This window comes from Thunnus thynnus, unplaced genomic scaffold, assembly GCF_963924715.1.
Source record: "Thunnus thynnus unplaced genomic scaffold, fThuThy2.1 SCAFFOLD_95, whole genome shotgun sequence".
NCBI classification, from domain to species: domain Eukaryota; kingdom Metazoa; phylum Chordata; class Actinopteri; order Scombriformes; family Scombridae; genus Thunnus; species Thunnus thynnus.
This window is the reverse complement of record NW_027095910.1, coordinates 1-18,488: the sequence shown is the minus strand read 5'-3', so window position 1 is coordinate 18,488 and position 18,488 is coordinate 1. Positions and strand designations below refer to the sequence as shown.

The following is an 18,488-nucleotide window of genomic DNA, read 5'->3' as shown; positions in this document are numbered from 1 at the left end:
TTTTGTAACCACTTTTCATTGACCTTGATGAAAAACATCACAAGGTCACAGAAAAATGTGAAGGAAAATTCATAAGGACTTAGGAAAAGACAACTATGGTGCTAAGAGAATCCGACTGCACTACGTAATTATGCAATGGTGGATGTTATTGATGTAGGTGTGTCGTGGTGAAACTACAATGTTCCAAAGATGGACTACAAAAATTGCATCTTAGATACTTTGCCCTGTGTGTTCATACCATATTGTGTTATGCAGGCTATATAAACGGCGGTGAAAAATATGACTTCATTGCCAAGGTCAGAATTGTATTAAAAAAAGGAATATAGGCTACCAGTCACAAACTGAAAAGAAATTGTCATATTGAGAATGCTAATGTTGTATGAAAATAAATGTATGCATGATAGGCATGCTACTGTAAATGTTATCATTCTTAAGTTTCAGACATGTTGAAAAAACATTGTCCCTTTTCCTTGAAAGACAGACTTCCGTGTTTATATTATTTATTAATTATTTATTTCTATCCTGATAGTGAATTCATTATTTAATAACCTGGAATATGGTCAGGATGTCTTTTTAAATTTAAATTGTCACATTGAGAATGCTTGCTCACGCTCACTCTCCTGAATCCCAATTATTGTATGAAAGTAAATAAAGGATAGTCAACTGTACCCTATGCTAAAGGCAGTCAGGGAGGGTTGTTAAGGTAAAGGGGATGACACCTGGGTAGACACTGAAGCACTGGAGCACCTTTCCTTAGCATTTAGAGAATTCGACCAGCTCTTATCATGGTCACCTAGATACTTTCATTGTTAGGAACCTTCTAAGCAAGAAAGACTATTCAACCATAGCCTATAACTACCAGTCTGGTCTCATTGGGTACATCCCAAGTCTCTTAAATTACATCCACTCCCTCACTTCATTGTGTCTTTTCCTTGCATCTTAGTCCCTCCAACTGAGGATGCACGGAGAGAAGCAAGGAAACCATGCAAGGAGAGAAGACACAAGGAAATGTGTTTTAAGAGAAATAAGACGTCCTTTCCTCTAAAGTGTCATGTGAAGCGACGTCTGTTTCTGATGACAGCGGCAGCTGATCACAGCTGGATCGGCTGTCCGTCATCTTTGACAGCTGTAGTGACTTCTGATGGAGTTTGTGTCTGCATACATGTGCACTGTGCTGACACTAATAAAGGCTCAAAGATATCATTGCCAGCAGCTGTTTTCTCTCTGCAGCCTGTTACCTGTTTGACAAACACCTGCACATGAATAAAAACCTGCATTCTGTATTTACAGACCCACCGTGTCCTGCTCAGAGGCACATGAATCATTTCTACTGGCAGAATGCATTTATATTATTTTTTTAATTATTTATTCATATCCTGATAGTGAATTAATTATTTAATAACCCAGAATATGGTCAGGGTGTATTTTTTGGACTAAATGTTTCAGGAAAAAGGGAAATTATGTAACTCATATCAAACCTGTTGCTCAGGACTATTCAGCCTCACATGACTGAATGGAAATGACAAAAAATGATGTATAATATAAATGTGTTTAAAATGTGTTTCTTACTGACAGACAGACTCTCCCTTAATTTTATTATGGATAAAATTAAAGTTAATCCTTCCTCATAGCTCCTCAGAGATCCCTCCTCATTCCTTGGAGCAGAAATAAGAGACTTAGGATGGCCTTCAAAATGGCAGACCAGAACAACTTCCGGTTCGGGCGAGGAGCAAGGAAATATCAAATAAGAGAGGATGTACCCATTGTCTCCCTCTCTTCTAGGCTCCACATCTAACCTAATGCCTTTTGTAAGAAGTTATGTTTTTATTTCCAATAAAACATTCAATTGACACTTAACCTGACTTGTCCCCCCTCTTTGTCACATGCACTGAACCGGTTTGTGACACCAGCAAGAGCTTTTATTGTCATTGACACGACTCCAAGCACAAGCTGAATGTAAATAACATGCAACATAGCATACATTTAATTATAACAAACATCTGAATAACTGGAAAGACAAAAACTGAAAATGAATTATTACAACAAAACCTCATGAAAAAGAACAGAGCCCGAATCACTTAAAAACCAAACTGTCATGAATGGTTTGGTGGCAGTGGAGTATGTACAGACTAAATACTGTGTTATCTTAGTCTTGAAGCTGTTGGTACAGTGATGGTTCTCACAAGACTTTATTCAGGATGCACAACATTTTGTAGCTGTTGTGAAACATGGAATGTTTGTGTAATTCTTTATGTTCATTATTCCACAGTAGTCCTGAGTGACATTTAGTTTATACATAACATCACATGTAGTTTGTATAATATGTAAGGGAAACACAAAAAGCAAACTGTAAATTTAAAAAAAAAAACTTGTCCAATGAAAGATATGTGGCAGTACAATTTATACATATAATTTGACAACATCTAATGTAACAACAAAACTATATGAAAGAGTACATGAGAAGAATAAGGCAAATGCAGATGAGCACTAATAAACTTAACTGTGACTGCAGTCTCAATCACATGAAACAAAGAACAAAAAGATGAAGACGTATAGTTTAATATAATGCAGTAAAGAATACATTTGCATACTTATATCATCATAAATGTCTGATGTGTTGGCTGGTCAAACTTAACTTGTAATGAAATGTCCCACTAAAAGCCAACAAACTAATAAAAGTGTTTTTCATTTTTAAAAGTATAAATGATACGAAATAAATCACAATCACATTTCAGACTGATGTCATGTAAAAACTTTATCATGTAATAATTTTCTATTAATATAAAATGTTTGCTACACAATCAAAAAGAAAATTTAATATTTTGCAGCTGAGTGACACAATCAAAATGAGGATCATATCAGCCAGAAACTGGAGGTGCAGTGCAGTCGCAGGACGCTTAAAGAACTACATCTCCCAGCATTCCAAGGGACACTTGGGAAATCTCCAGGAGGAGGCGCACCAAGTTCCTGAAGAATTCTGGGATTCACTGCTCACCCTGTTAACACCATGGATGTATTATAAGAACGGTTAACAGTGAACTAGCACTAGACAGAATCACACGCATGGATCATTTTGAGGGACATTTCATTACAGTTGCTCAGGTTATTGTGTCTGCTGCACACATACTTATTCTTTGATTTCAATGTTGCTGAATTTGCGACTGATGTTATCAAAGTAATCATCAGCGAAGCGAAGCATCTGGATGACGGCGCTGAGCAGCAGGATGTCAGTGTTTGTGTCCAACTCCAACTCTTCAGTGTAGTTCTTCAGGGGAACAATACAGGACAAAGGCACACCGAGCCGAGCACTCGCTTCCTGCATCTGTATCACAAAGCACAAAAGATTTAAAATATTTTTTTCTGAAGACCACAGAGAATTGTGCCAACTGTTGAAAAAGAGTATTAGTACTTAGGCTGATTATGGTTACCCCTTACAAGCCAAATAAAACACTTGACTAATAAATATTGAATGTATTGGTTTGATAACCAGCCATCCCACTCATGTACCAGTGCTCAAACACTGCCTGCTGAGGAAAAACAGGAGAGAAAAAACCTGTTTGAAAAAAATAAAGTTGGAATAAACTATTCACTAGACTTATGTAATTTATGTTTTGCCACTCATCCAAGACACTTCACAGGAGTCCCAGGAATTTAAACTTCCTGGGTTGTTCACCATGAGAGCTGCTACATGTGAGCCATTAAGGTCTAATTTACCATGTGACTCCATGGTGTGAAAGACTTTCAGAGATTAAAATGAGGTCACTCAGATTTGTGTTAAGAGTGTCTTCAATCCTACACAGTCAAGTAGATTTGAATCTATCTGAACCTAAACTAAGGGACATGAAATTTTGAGAGACGTTGACTGGCTTTTCAGCTTATATCTTTCCATTAAGGCAAAAAGTAAGAAAAAAACACTACAATAAATCTCCTAGAATTTTTTTCTGTATAAAATCCTTACCATTTTCTTAATGTAGGCACTCTTATAAACCTTGCTCACATCCTCCATCACCAAAGGGCAGGCTTCATCTACTTTAGTGAGCAGGACCAGCTGAGGAATCTCTGGAAACATAAGAGAAGAAAAAAATTGTCTCTCTATTAAAAGGTCCGGGCGGAAGTCAATAGTGAAAATAGACTAGGGTGTAGTGGAGGTTGTGCATGTGATGGTAGACGTTCCAGATGAATATAAAGTTAGTTTGAAGTGTCAGTGAAAAAAAAAAAAAAATAGAAAGCTATTTACCAAAACTTTGGCAAACTCCCTTCTTCTATTTGCATGCACATTTGATGGTCCCTAACTTCAGCTGGTCAGTTGCCTGTCTAGTGTCAAGTTGCGCAAGGTGCCAGGCTTCAATATCACATCATGAGGTTTAAATAACAGCTACAGAACATCAGTCAAGCTTTATCCTGCAATACAAAATTAGTTTGGTAAAGACTGATGCAAAGTTATATTGTTATTATTGAATGTACGAGTATTGAACTTAAATCAAAAGTATACCTTGCATTTTTAGCCTATTTGTTTACATTGTGGCACATCTATGTCATCAAAGATCATGCTGCTTTGGCAACTGGAGGTTCCTGTTTGCACTTTACAGACAGCAATCACCTGGATTAATGTTAATACTGATGAAAATGAATCTGATGATTGGCCTACAGAATGTCACAAAGTAGTATACTTTTTAAAATAGAATAAAGAAATAATCCATTAAAGATATTAGATAAAGACCAGAAATTCAGTAGTTACCCCTTGTGTGTACATCAGGACTCAATTTTACTGACCTAATGAGTTGACCCTTGTGCGGATAGCGTCCAGTTTTTCCTGCAGCTTTTTGGGCATGATGGAAATCTTGCAGGCATCCATGACATAAGCCACACAGTGGATCTTGTCCTTGAGACCTGGAGACTTTCGATAGCCGCGGGCCCCCGGTTGCAGAGGAGCAGAGGGGTTGAACTGAGTGATACAGTTGGAGGGAAAGACAAAGACAGTTGGAGGTTACTACAACCGAATCAATGGTTCAAACATTCACTATCCTGCTGAATATATAAAAAGCTGTACCTGATAATGGTCAGACAGGTGACCTTTGAGGATACTGCTGATATCATCTATATCAAGCCCCGCCCCTGTGCTTTCCTCCAATCCCATGGTGTCACACAAGATGATTGGCAGAGGATTTCCTTCTCGTCCCGATTTCACAGAGTAGGTACGAAACTGTCGGGTACAGGGTGATGAGTAACAGACCATAGATTGGGGACTGGGCAGGATTTCCATTTTGAAATCAATCTACGCAAACAGAAATCATTTAGTCATTGATAAATGTAAAGAACTGACCTGTGTGGTTAGGCTGGTGGTAGAGGAGCCAGAGATGGCCTGACTGGTTACGTGGCCTCTGAATACAGAATTAAGAGAATTGAAGAAACTGGACTTTCCAGCTCCAACTGCTCCTATGAGCAAGACCCGACACTGGGGCACAGAGCTGACCATGGGTTTGTAGCTCCTAATTCTGTCCATCAGCTCCTTCCTCTCCCTGTGAAAACAGTAGAGGATAAAAAACTTTTTCCTTTGGTGAAAAGATTGTTAGTTGATTTTGGGCTGTGGGTTGTGACAGAGATTTTTTGATCATAGCTAGTTGACTTCCATGATGGTAGCAGGTTAATTTGTGACAGTTTGTGAAGAATTGTACATTAAAAACAGTAAAGCACAGTAAACATGGCAAACAATATGTTGTATAGACATGGAGTTCATCATAATTTTAAATAGATAAATCAAGCACAGCAGCATTGCATATCATGGCATGTGGAACACACTCACTTTACTATTTTTTCAATCATCAATTTGTGTCATACTGTATATAGTATAGTACACTGCACTACAGTAAAGCATATTAATTGCATTATGTGCAGGATGGTGGCTGTATCCAGCTTACTCAGATTCCCAGACTATCGTCCTCCAAGGCTTCTCAGGTTCAGTGCTTTCTGTTGAAGAGAAATTAAGGCCTTTTATAAAACAATGATCTTATTCAGTTTGATAAAAAAATAAACATTAGACAACTTTTTTTCTTTGTGATGGGATTACATGACACATTAACAAAACTTGGTATCATTAATATCATACACCATATTTTATGATACTAATAATAATAATTTTATTGCTTGGGTTCATTTATGCAGATACTGAATTAACCCAATGAAATTTAACAAGTTCAACAATAATACCTAAAAGTAGCAGTGATGATGGACAGTAAAGGCAGTTGACAATTACATTATTTCGAGATACTGTTTTTTTTTCAGTCATGGGGAGCATGGGGGCATTAATAAGTAATAAGCATGATATGAAATGTAAAATTCAGCCCTCCTTCCCACTTCGATAACTACCGTGCTCTCCCTAACACATATTAGTTATTTGTTAGCTAGTTTATTTGGTTTAGTCTTAAAAAATGATTTGAACAATGAACAAGAGTGGACAATAATATGATGGAATTAAATACCGGTGGTGCTCAGATCATGATACATCATGAAATATATCATAGACCTTGTATGTATTTCCCACAGCAAGGCATCAAATACGGTTATTTAACGTTAACTCACTCTCAACTTGATAGACTTCACACTCAGTCAGCTTGAGGTCGTTGCCATGCATGTCTGCAGCATTGAAGTTGTAGTGATTTCCTGGATTGCTATGAACTACTGCTTGACTTCCATTGACAAGAACCAATGCTTCTCCAAAATATGGGCCACAGTTACCCATCATTTTTACCGCATATATGGGACTGGTGACTGGATATTTTATGAGATTTTCTCCTTTGAAGGTGAAGACAAAGGCCTGGTCATCATGCACAAACTGTCCAGACTGACAGAAAGGTTGTTTGGTGTAGCCTCCAAACACATAACCAGAGGTATTATAGCCCACAGACACTGTGGGACAGCGGTTGTCACATCGTTGGTGGAAGGCTGCCCCGGTGAAACCATGGATGCTGCCCTTGTACAGCAGCTGTAGCTTCACATTCCCCAGCTGTGAGCAGATTGTTTTCTGCCGGTTCTTGGTTAGCATGGAGTTCATAGTGGATGGTTGGTCTGCAGAAGTTTCTAAAGGATGCTGAATGAACCTCTAATGTTTTCTCACTTCAATGTCTAAATACAAAAAAAGACAAACAAAAAAAACCCACAAATGCATTAAAATTGCAGGATATTTATCCTAACTTACTGTAGCTTGGTTAATCCCCCAGGATAAACTACATTTATGCATCATACGGGTTGTAACTAATCATCAAAGTACAATTTGTTTGTAAAATCATTGAAATGAGAGTGCTCCCATTCTAATCAACTAACGCTGATTACAGAACATAAGAGATGAATACCATTTACATAAAACCACTGATAACATCATAAAACTTCATTCCACAATAAAAATGGTTAAAAAAAAGAGGTGCAAATTAAATAAAGTTAAAATGAGAGTTTACATGTTCTTTTCATGCATATTTCTGGGCTGGAACTGAGTGGATCAAAAGAAACATGAAATGTTTTATATTCCTGTAATGTTATGATTGATAAAATGTGATAACACAATGAAAGCATCAATTAGTTCACTAGCTGCTGTCTTCAAATGTACTGTAGCCTATCTGGCCACTTTATTAGGAACACCTGTGCAGTCTAATGCAATCCAGTACAACAATGGTGAAAGGTGTTCCTGATATTTTGTCCACTCTTTACACACATGAGGGGGGCAAAATATTACGAATAGAATTTATGGCAGAGTTGATTGCATTAGATTGCACAAGTGTTCCCAGTAAAGTGACTGGTGAGTGTATAATCCAAAAGGTAACAGACAAATATGTTTCACTGTATCCAAGTTTTAAGCCCAGTGTAGAAATTGTTGTTTAACACATGGGAGGAACTAACATTCCTACTCTTAATTCGGTTTGTCCAATCTTGAATAACACAATGTATGAAATAAAACTAATTAAATGTACTTTCTGATTTCTTATTTTCAACTCTTGAATTAGTTCTTGAAACATGCAAAAGTAAGTTTTCTTTTGATCATTTTTCATCTACACACTTTTAGATACCTGGGCAGATTCAGACTAAAACTATGATCAGATTTCTTCTCAAACAGACAAAGAAGTAGTCTGCCACAGCTCGGTACATGTTGAGGCAGAACACTTAACTTTCGATTTCCTCTCACTGACAAAGAAATGATTGCCACACCTACAAATTGCTGCAGCAAGGATACAAAGATTGTCCAATTGTTTGTCCAATCTTGAAAAACACAATGTATAAAATAAAACTAATTAAGTGTTCTTTCTGATTTCTTATTTTCAACACTCTATTTATTTCTTGAAACATGCAAAACTAAGTTTTCTTTTGATTTTTCATCTACACATTTTTAGATACCTGGGCAGATTCAGACTGAAACTATAATCAGATTTTTTACATTATATATTATTTATATGATATATTTTCTACTTCAGATTTATTCAGACGAAGAAGAAATGGTCTGCCGCAGCTCGGTACATGTTAAAGCAGAACACTTAACTTTCCATTTCCTCTCAGACAAAGAAATGGTCTGCCACACCTACAAATTTCTGCAGCAAGGATACAAAGACCAAAAGTTTTTTCCTCACCTCGCAAGCAATTTAACATCATCGCACTGATGTCCAGTTTTTTAAAGAATCAATTTTAAAACTGTATTATTTTTAATCCAGGGAGTGTTTTTGTTTGGGTTTTTTGTTTGTTTGTTTTAAAGTATTAAGCATTACAACCAATTATCCATCACAGTTTAAATGTTGAATGTCACATCAGTGCCACATACCATTGATCATAACAATAAAAGCGTTCAAAAAAGTTCGGCAAAATAAGCAACCCTTATATATTTTCAGCCTTACCTCCTTCTCCCTTCGACAGTTGAGTTGAGAGGAAGTGGCATCAAGGTGTTTGCTGCAGACACCTGTTCAGGTTAAACAGGATGCTGCCTGGCAGGCTGGTCATACACCAGCTGACAGAAATGAAACTTAAAGTGTTGGACTCTGATGTGAAATCAATTTAAAGATAAGTTCACAGTTTTTCCAAGTCTGTCTTGGAACAACAGTCAGGTGACCAAATGAACATAGAGAAATGTTTTTCTTGCTGTAATCATTCTTCCTGTTCATGATGGCCATTAGAAGATCCCTTCATAATGCACTTATGATGTAAGTGATGGGGGACAAAATCCGCAGTCCTCCTGTGCAAAAATGTATTTTAAAGTTTATCTGAAGCTAATCAATCAATCAATCAATCATCCAAATGAATCAAACCAAGTAGATATCTTTCAACATTACAGTCTTTTTAGTACCAAAGTCTCTCTTCAACTGCAGCTCAACAGGGAAACACTGTCCAAGGAAACACAAAGAGGTGATTTGATGCTAAAAAGACTGTAAATGTGGCAGATATCCACTTGATATGACAAACTCAGACTGCTGAAGCCTCATATAAGCTTCAGATAAACCTTTTAATGCATTTTTATTTGTGATCATCACATACTTGGTTAACCAGTTGTAAATGTTTTTATCTTCTGTCAAATCAGTTCAAACAACGCAACTTTTGTCAGTACTGTCTATCTTATCATCCATTGATTATTATTGTCTTTTGTATTTTTATCGTGAATTTTTTTCTGTTATTTTTATTTTCTGTTATTTCTTTTTTTCTGTATTTTTGCAAGCAGGAATATGTTGATTATCATATTGCTAATACTGTGTGCTGAGAACCAAATGAATAAACTGGTAAAAATACTAAATAAAAATACTAAAAAATCACTTACATTGAAAGCAGATTTGAAGGGGATCTTTTAATGGCCAGTATTAACAGGAGGAATGACTACAGTGAGGAAAACCTCTTTCAGTGTTTATGTAGGCACCTGACTGTTGTTTTAAGACAGACTTGAAAAATTGTAAACCTATCATTTAACTCCTTTTCATTTAAAAACAAATTTGACTTCCTTACTATATAACTCAGGTGTTTAGCACAAGTACTTGGCGCACACTGGGCCTCATGTATTCTTATCTTAAATCTATATGAGGTGAGCTCACTTGCTTTTCATGGCACATGATTGGATGAACCATCTGTCTATCACCGTCTTATCTTGCAAGGCAGTCTAATGCAATCCAGTACAACAATGGTGAATGGTGTTCCTAAAATTTTGTCCACTCTTACTCCACTACATGAGGGGGGCAAAATATTATATATATATATATATATTATAACACTGAAACTGAAAATGTATAAGCTTTGTATAAGTACAATTTATGGCAGAGTTGCATTAGATTGCACAGGTATTCCTAATGAAGTGACTGGTGAGTGTATAATCCAAAAGGTAACAGACAAATACGTTTCACTGTATCCAAGTTTAAAGCCCCCATGTAGAAATAGTTGTTTAACACAAGGGAGGAACTAACATTCCTACTCTTAATTCGGTTTGTCCAATCTTGAATAACACAATGTATAAAATAAAACTAGTTAAATGTACTTTCTGATTTCTTATTTTCAACTCTTGAATTAGTTCTTGAAACATGCAAAAGTAAGTTTTCTTTTGATCATTTTTCATCTACAAACTTTTAGATACCTGGGCAGATTCAGACTGAAACTATAATCGGATTTCTTCTCAAACTGACAAAGAAGTAGTCTGCCACAGCTCGGTACATGTTGAGGCAGAACACTTAACTTTCGATTTCCTCTCACTGACAAAGAAATGATTGCCACACCTACAAATTGCTGCAGCAAGGATACAAAGATTGTCCAATTGTTTGTCCAATCTTGAAAAACACAATGTATAAAATAAAACTAATTACGTGTTCTTTCTGATTTCTTATTTTCAACACTCCATTTATTTCTTGAAACATGCAAAACTAAGTGTTCTTTTGATTTTTCATCTACACACTTTTAGATACCTGGGCAGATTCAGACTGAAACTAAAATCGGATTTCTTCTCAAACTGACAAAGAAGTAGTCTGCCACAGCTCGGTACATGTTAAGGCAGAACACCTAACTTTCGATTTCCTCTCACTGACAAAGAAATGATTGCCACACCTACAAATTGCTGCAGCAAGGATACAAAGACCAAATATTTTCATCACAAGCAATTTAACAAGATCACACTAGAGCCCAGTTTCTTAAAGAATCAATTTTAAAACTATATCAATCACATCCATGGCATCCACCCGATTAAATCACTCAGGTGATCAAGGCCCAGCTCCAGGTGTGGGCTATTAATCCAGACAGGGTGTTTTATTTGTTTGTTTGTTTTTTTTAACGTATTAAGCACTACAACCAATTATCAAGCACAGTTTAAATGTTGAATGTCACATCAGCACCACATACCTTCAATATTAAAAATCAAAGTGTTCAAAAAAGTTTGGGCAAAATAAGCAAACCATGTATATTTTCAGTCTTACCTGACGGTTGAGTTGAGAGAAGGTAGCGTCACAGTGTTTGCTGTAGACACTTGTTCATGTTTAAACAGAATGCTGCCTGGCAGGCTGGTTCACAAGTTTTCAAGTCTGTCTTAAAACAACAGTCAGGTGATCAAATGAACATGGAAACATGTTTTTATTGCTGTAATCATCCTTCCTGTTCATAACGGCCATTAGAAGATCCCTCCATAATGCACTTACACTGTAAGTGATGGGGAGACCAAATCCACAGCTCTCCTTTTGTGCAAAATGTATTTAAAAGTTTATCTGAAGCTAATATTAAGCTTCAGCCCAAATGAGTCAAATCAAGTCAGTATCTTTCAATGTTACAGTCGTTTTAGAGTCCCTCTTTTTGTTACTATACTTCCGCCGCAGCTCAACAGCTCAATACTGTCCGAGGAAACATGAAGAATTTGAAAGAGGGAATTTGATGCTAAAAAGACTGTAAATGTGGCAGATATCCACTTGATATGACTAATTCTGACGTTTATCTGAAGCCTCATACAAGCTTCAGATAAACATTTTTGTATGTGATCATCACATACTTGGTTAACTATTATGAAAAAGGTGACTTTGTAACTGCAACTTTTAAAGGGGATCTTTTAACAGCCAATATGAACACGAGGAATGATTACAGCAAGGAAAACCTCTTTCAGTGTTCATATGGACACCTGGCTATTGTGACAACGAACAAAAAATAAAAGTCACCAAGAGGCTAAGTGAGGGAGCATTGTGCTGCTGACTCGCTACACAAACAACAAAGCCATTTCCAAGCAACTACGTCCGATCGTTTATTTCCACCGTCCATATTTTCAGCATACAAGCAGAGTAAAGCAGACAAGGCAATGCAAGGCCATGAGCATTACACACATAATTGCAGTAAGAGCAGTCAACAAAAAATACACTCTCCCTACTCACCCCCTCTCCATGCTGCCATACAGGTGAATATATTCCCCCATTCACTCTAACACTATCTCCTGACTACACCCATGTGACATGCATGTAAAGCACATAGCTTATTAAAGTGATCTTTACCACCACCTCTGTCAGTCAGTAAAGTCAGTCTAACTGTAAGAACAAAACTGTCCTCTCAGAGCTGGGAGTCAGACTTCTGCTTCCTGTAGAAGAAAGACTTTGGTTGTGGGCCTTTTCAAACAACTGGTCTTGGTCTTAATCAACAACCTTTGTACAAATCTTCTCCTATCTGGGAAGGTTTGGATGACTTTTCCCATAATCCATGAGTTTCAAGGTGCTGTCTCATCCACGATGAGCACAATGTCCCCCACAACAAAGTTGCGCCTATTGCCAGGCCACTTCTGACGTTCCTGCAAGTTTCCTGTGGCAAGTATTCCTTGGTCCACCGCTTCCAGAACAAATTAGACATGTACTGGACTTGCTTCCAGCAGCGACGAGCATAGACGTCATCTCTTTGGAATTCTCCTGGGGGTGGAGATGGGGAGGTCTTTAATACCAAAAGATGGTTAGGCATTAAAGCCTCTAGGTCATTAGGGTCAGTAGAAGCCTTGGTGATCAGATGACTGTTAATGATGGTTTCTACTTCACAGAAGACAGTGCGAAGTCCCTCCACATTGTGATTCTGTACCTTGAGGATGGAAATGAGACCTTTGTGCAGACCTAATCAGTCTTTCCTGAGCTCCCCCATGGTGTGAACCAGTTGGAGGGTTAAAAACCCACTTGATCTCCTTCTGAAGGAGAATGTAATTTATCTGGGCATGATTCCAATTTTCGATGGCCTCCCTCAGCTCACGCTCTCCTCCAACAAAGTTTGATCCGTTGTCAGACTGTATTTTCAGGACCTGGACATGTCTCGCTATGAAACATCATAGTGCATTGACAAAGGAATCTATATCCAACTAGCTCATCTCAGCTCATCTACTGTGAGCAAACCTCTACATGCCATGTCTTTGACCACTCCCTTTTCGTAATCTGAGGAAATCGTCTTTTGTTCACTTAAGTCAGACTGAGTGAAAGCCATGTGCAAACTCTTCTTCTTCTGACTAAAACACAGGAGCAAGTTCTTTAGCCAAATAATCCAAGCCGCAGTCCCTCTCAAACAAATCCAAGAGGAGAAATGATAGATTAGATGAGTGGTTGCATCCACATCCTCTGAACTCTATACAGCATTCACTGCAACACTGACTTTGACTTCTGGATTGTCTGGTAGAAGTTTGCCCCCAACAAACTGGACTCATAGGCCAGTCCTGTTCAGGATGCAAAAGATATGTGGGTGCTGATAGCCAGGTCTCACTCCTCAGGAAAACATCTACCTTTAATCCGCTGGAGACCACATCTGCAGGATTGCTTGAAGTGTTTACATACCTCCATTGAGATGGCTGTGATACTTTGAATATTTCTGTTCTGTGTTGTTCCTTGTGTTTTTAGCCTATCTTTACATTGTGGCACATCTACGTCATCAACGTCGTGCTGCTGTAAGGCATGAAATCACCTGGATTAGTGTTAATACTGAGGAAAATGAATCTGGTGACTGGCCTACAGAATGTCACAAAGTATGTCTTTTTAGAATAGATATTTAAAGATATTAGATAAAGACCAGAAATTCAGTAGTTACCCCTTGTGTGTATGTCAGGACTCAATTTTACTGACCCATTAAGTTGACCTTTCTGTGGATAGCGTCCAGCTTTTCCTGCAGCTTTGTGGGCATGATGGAAATCTTGCAGGCATCCATGATGTAAGCCATACAGTGGATCTTGTCCTTGAGGCCTGGAGACCTTCGATAGCCGCTGGCCTCCGATTGCAGAGGAGCAGAGGGGTTGAACTGAGTGATACAGTTGGAGGTTACTACAACCGAATCAATGGTTCAAACATTCACTATCCTACTGAATATATAAAAAGCTGTACCTGATAACGGTCAGGCAGATGACCTTTGAGGATACTGCTGATATCATCTATATCAAGCCCCGCCCTTGTGCCTTCCTCCAATCCCATGGTGTCACACAAGATGATTGGCAGAGATTTTCCTTCTCTTCCCGCTTTCAAAGTGTAGGTACGAAACTGTACAGGGTGATGTGTAACAGACCATAGAATGGGGACTGGGTGGGATTTTCATTTTGAAATCAATTATCACAGATGGAAATAATTATGTCATTAATAAATGTAAAGCGCTAACCTGTGTGGTGAGGCTGGTGGTAGAGGAGCCAGCGATGGCCTGACTGGTCACGTGGCCTCTGAATACAGAATTAAGAGAAGAAACTGGACTTTCCAGCTCCAAAAGACTCGTATTTGTCTCTAATCTGTGTGTCTCCCCTGCAGGTGACTAATTGACTAATTACAGTGACTCAGTGCACCTGGGCCCAGTGTACTGACATTACTTAATCATCAGCTGTAGTCTCTCTCGCCCTCTCTGCAACTCTGCCGCTGAGGGAACCCTCTCTGCGCTCCCCTCCAGTTACCGAATTTGGTTTGGTTTAGTTTTGTTGCTTTTGTTATTTATTTTCCTTTCATGCATCTGACAACACCTAAACACACACCCTCACCATTCATGCACCTCACACTGATCTCACTGATCTCCACATACTTTATATATTTAGTTGTACCTTTAATCTGATTTAATTTGATCTAATTTGGTTATATTGCTTAATAAAGCTTCTTTGCTTAAATGTTTGCCATGGTGTGGTCTCCCTTTTTGTTGTGACTTCCTGAGCCGGGTCATAACAGTAGGATTTACTGGCATCTGGTGGTGAGGTTGCAGATTGCGACCAAATGAATACACCTCCCATCACCTTCCCCTTCCAAGCGTGTAGGAGGACCTAAAACATGAAAGGCCTTCTCTAGAGCTGTTTGGTTTGGTTTTTCCGTTCTGGGCTACTGTAGAAAAATGGCGGTGCAACATAGCAACCCGCTCCCTATGTAGATATAAAGGGCAATTTGTAAGATAACGAAAACACAAGATTCTTATTTTCAGGAGATTAAAAAAAAAATCAGACTACAGAGCAGCTTCTTTCCTCAGGCTGTGAGACTCCTCACTTCATCCTCTGCATTTTGTGAATAGTTGTTTTTATTTACAATAAAAAATTCAATCAGCACTTTAACCTGACTTGTCTGCCCTCTTTGTCACATGCACTAAGACAGTTTGCGACACCAGCAAGAGCTTTTATTGTCATTGACAAGACTCAAAGCACAAGCTGACTGTAAATAACATGCAACATAACAAACATTTAATTATTGCAAACATCTGAATAACTGGAAAGTTGTTTTTCTGGCAGCAAAAAGACAAAAACTGTAAAGAAAATTAATTATTACAACAAAACCTCATGAAAAAGAAAAGAGCTGGAATGACTTAAAAACCAAAATGTCATGAATGGTTTGGTGGCAGTGGACTATGTACAGACTAAATACTGTATTTTCTTAGTCTTGAAACTATCGGTACAGTGATGTTTCTTCCAAGACTTTACTCAGGATGTGAAACAACAAAAATATGAAATATTTTTTGTAATTCTTTAAATACATTATCCAACAATAGTCCTAAATCACATTTAGTTTATACATGACTTCACATATACAATTTGTGTATGTAAGGAAAATTGGAAAAGCAAACTGGAAAAAAAAACATGTCAAATTGAAAGGTATGTGGTGGTACAATTTATACATATAACTTGACAACATGTAATGTAACAGTAAAACTGTATGGAGGAGTACATGAGGAGAACAATAACTGAAATGAAAAACATGCAGTTTTCTGTGCAGATGAGCACTAACAAACTTAACTGACTGGAGCCTCAATCACATGAAACAAAGAACAAAAAAATGAAGATGCACAACTTAATGCAATGCAGTAAAGAATACATTTGCATACTTTTATCATCATAAATGTCTGATGTGTTGGCTTGCCAAAATTAAGTTGTGATGAAATGTCCCACTAAAAGCCAAAAGCAAAATAGTTTACTGAAAGGGTTAAATGTAGCTTACCGTAAAGGGGGGTGGGGGGGAGTGTTGCGTGCATAGAGCCTATTCTGGGATTCACTGCTCACCCCATTAACACCATGGATGTATTATAAGAACGGCTCACAATGAACTAGCACTAGGCAGGATCACATGCATGGATCATTTTGAGGGACATTTCATTACAGTTACTCAAGTTATTGTTTTTAATGCACACATACTAAGATGGACGAAGTGTCTCGGTCTCCACTTCTTAGCATTATCATTTGTTGTTAATCTCATCAATGTAATTATCAGCATAGTGAAGGATGTGGATGATGGCGCTGAGCAGCAGGATGTCGGTGTTTGTGTCCAACTCCAAGTCTTCAGTGTAGTTCTTCACGGGAACAACAGAGGACAAAGGCACACCAAGCCGAGCACCCGCTTCCTGCATCTGCATCAGAAAACACAAAAGATTTAAAATATTTCTTCTGAAGACCACAGAGAATTGTGCCAATTGTGAAAGTGTTGAAAAAGAGTATGAGTTTGGTTATGGCTACCCATTACAAGCCAAATAAAACACATGACAATAAATATTCGATATATTGGTTTGATAACCAGCCATCATGTACTAGTGCTCAAACACTGCAGTTACAACACTGCCTGTTGAAGAAAAACAGGGGAGAAAAAAACATTTGAGCAAATAAAAGTTAGAATAAACTTTTCACTAGATTGATGTAACTTATATTTCACCACTCATCCAAGATGCTTCACAGGAGTCACAGGAATTTAAACTTCCCAGGTTGTTCATTATGAGAACTGTTATATGTGAGTCATTAAGGTCTAATTTAACATGCAACATCATTTTCTCATGTGACTTCCTGGTGTGAAGGACTCACAGAGAGTAAAATGAGGATTTGTGTTAAGAGTGTCTTCAATCCTACACAGTCAAGTAGACTTAAAATTTTGAGAGACTTTGTGGTTTTTCAGCTCATATCTTTCCAAGAAGCAAAAACTAAGGAAAAAAAAAACATTACAACAAATCTCCTAATTTTTTTTTTCTGTATAAAATCCTTACCATTTCCTTAATGTAGCCACTCTTATAGACATTTCTCACATCCTCCATCACCAAAGGGCAGGCTTCATCTATTTTAGTGAGCAGGACCAGCTGAGGAATCCCTGTAAACACCAAAGAAGAAGAAATGCTGTAGATTTTTAGGTGTCAGGCAGTCAAAATATTGAGGTATCACTTCTAAACTTCTAAAATACTTTTCTGTTGCAATTTCAAAGCCTCTTTTATATGTGAAGAACAATTCTAAACAATACTGATTTCTTGAACTAACTTTTCTTGAAACATTAATTTTTCAAGGGAAAACTGACTGTATAAAACACTCACTCATTGAATCATTCACTTTTCCCTGTATTCGGTAGTTTACTCTAAAATGAGCCATACACTGAGATTTTGGACACTTACTAATCATCATTTTGCCTCCTCACTGACAGGTATAGTGTCACAACAAATTTTTTCATCCGTATGATATAAAGCATTGCACAGTGGGAATGCAGAACATACAAATTGTTAGAAAATGGTCTTGTCTGCTTCATTTTCTGCATTCAATTGTTTTCTTCTGAAATTTGTGCTTTGCATACATATATCCATATGTTGCCAACAAAATAGTACAATATTTTAACCATGTACCTGTGATTTAATCAAATAATAAAAACATGATGTTTTTAACCTTACTATCAAAAAAGAAAAAGCCTAAACTAAGTCTAAATAAAAGTTGTTACTAATTGATGTTAATACTGAAGATTCATTTTCTTCAGTATTAAGAAAATTAATCTGATGATTGGCCTGCAGAATGTCACAAAGTAGTTAATCTTTTTAAAATATATTAAAGAATATAATCCATTGAAGATATTAGATAAAGACCTGAAATTCAGTATTTACCCCTATAAGTCCCCTTGTGTACATCAGGACTCAATTTTACTGACCCATTAAGTTGACCATTCTGCGGATAGCGTCCAGCTTTTTCTGCAGCTTTGTGGGCATGATGGAAATCTCACAGGCATCCATGACGTAGGCCACACAGTGGATCTTGTCCTCGAGCAGTTGAAACCATGGAGAGCCGCTGGCCTCCGATTGCAGAGGAGCAG

General features: G+C 37.6%; 1 protein-coding gene across 5 annotated transcripts; it reads right to left on the bottom strand.

The window, feature by feature from the left end:
- Window positions 1-1,225: 1,225 nt before the first annotated feature.
- LOC137178771 (interferon-induced protein 44-like) lies at window positions 1,226-18,482 on the bottom strand. 5 transcript variants are annotated; one of them, XM_067583992.1, is made up of 11 exons: window positions 18,327-18,482; window positions 17,410-17,510; window positions 14,581-16,785; window positions 14,313-14,503; window positions 14,058-14,229; window positions 5,919-5,967; window positions 5,324-5,519; window positions 5,051-5,203; window positions 4,774-4,945; window positions 3,959-4,059; window positions 1,226-3,322 (listed from the first exon to the last, which is right to left on the bottom strand). In XM_067583992.1, the coding sequence occupies exons 4-11, from the start codon at window positions 14,397-14,399 to the stop codon at window positions 3,128-3,130; spliced, it is 1,125 nt and encodes a 374-aa protein (XP_067440093.1). In that variant the 5' UTR covers window positions 14,400-14,503; window positions 14,581-16,785; window positions 17,410-17,510; window positions 18,327-18,482; the 3' UTR covers window positions 1,226-3,127. The 5 variants fall into 5 exon arrangements, with proteins under 5 accessions (XP_067440093.1, XP_067440092.1, XP_067440088.1 ...); XM_067583991.1 differs by having other exon boundaries at window positions 14,313-14,465; XM_067583987.1 differs by lacking the exons at window positions 14,313-14,503; window positions 14,581-16,785; window positions 17,410-17,510; window positions 18,327-18,482 and adding an exon at window positions 6,570-7,122 and having other exon boundaries at window positions 5,919-5,963; window positions 14,058-14,148.
- Between the last annotated feature and the right edge of the window lie 6 nt (window positions 18,483-18,488).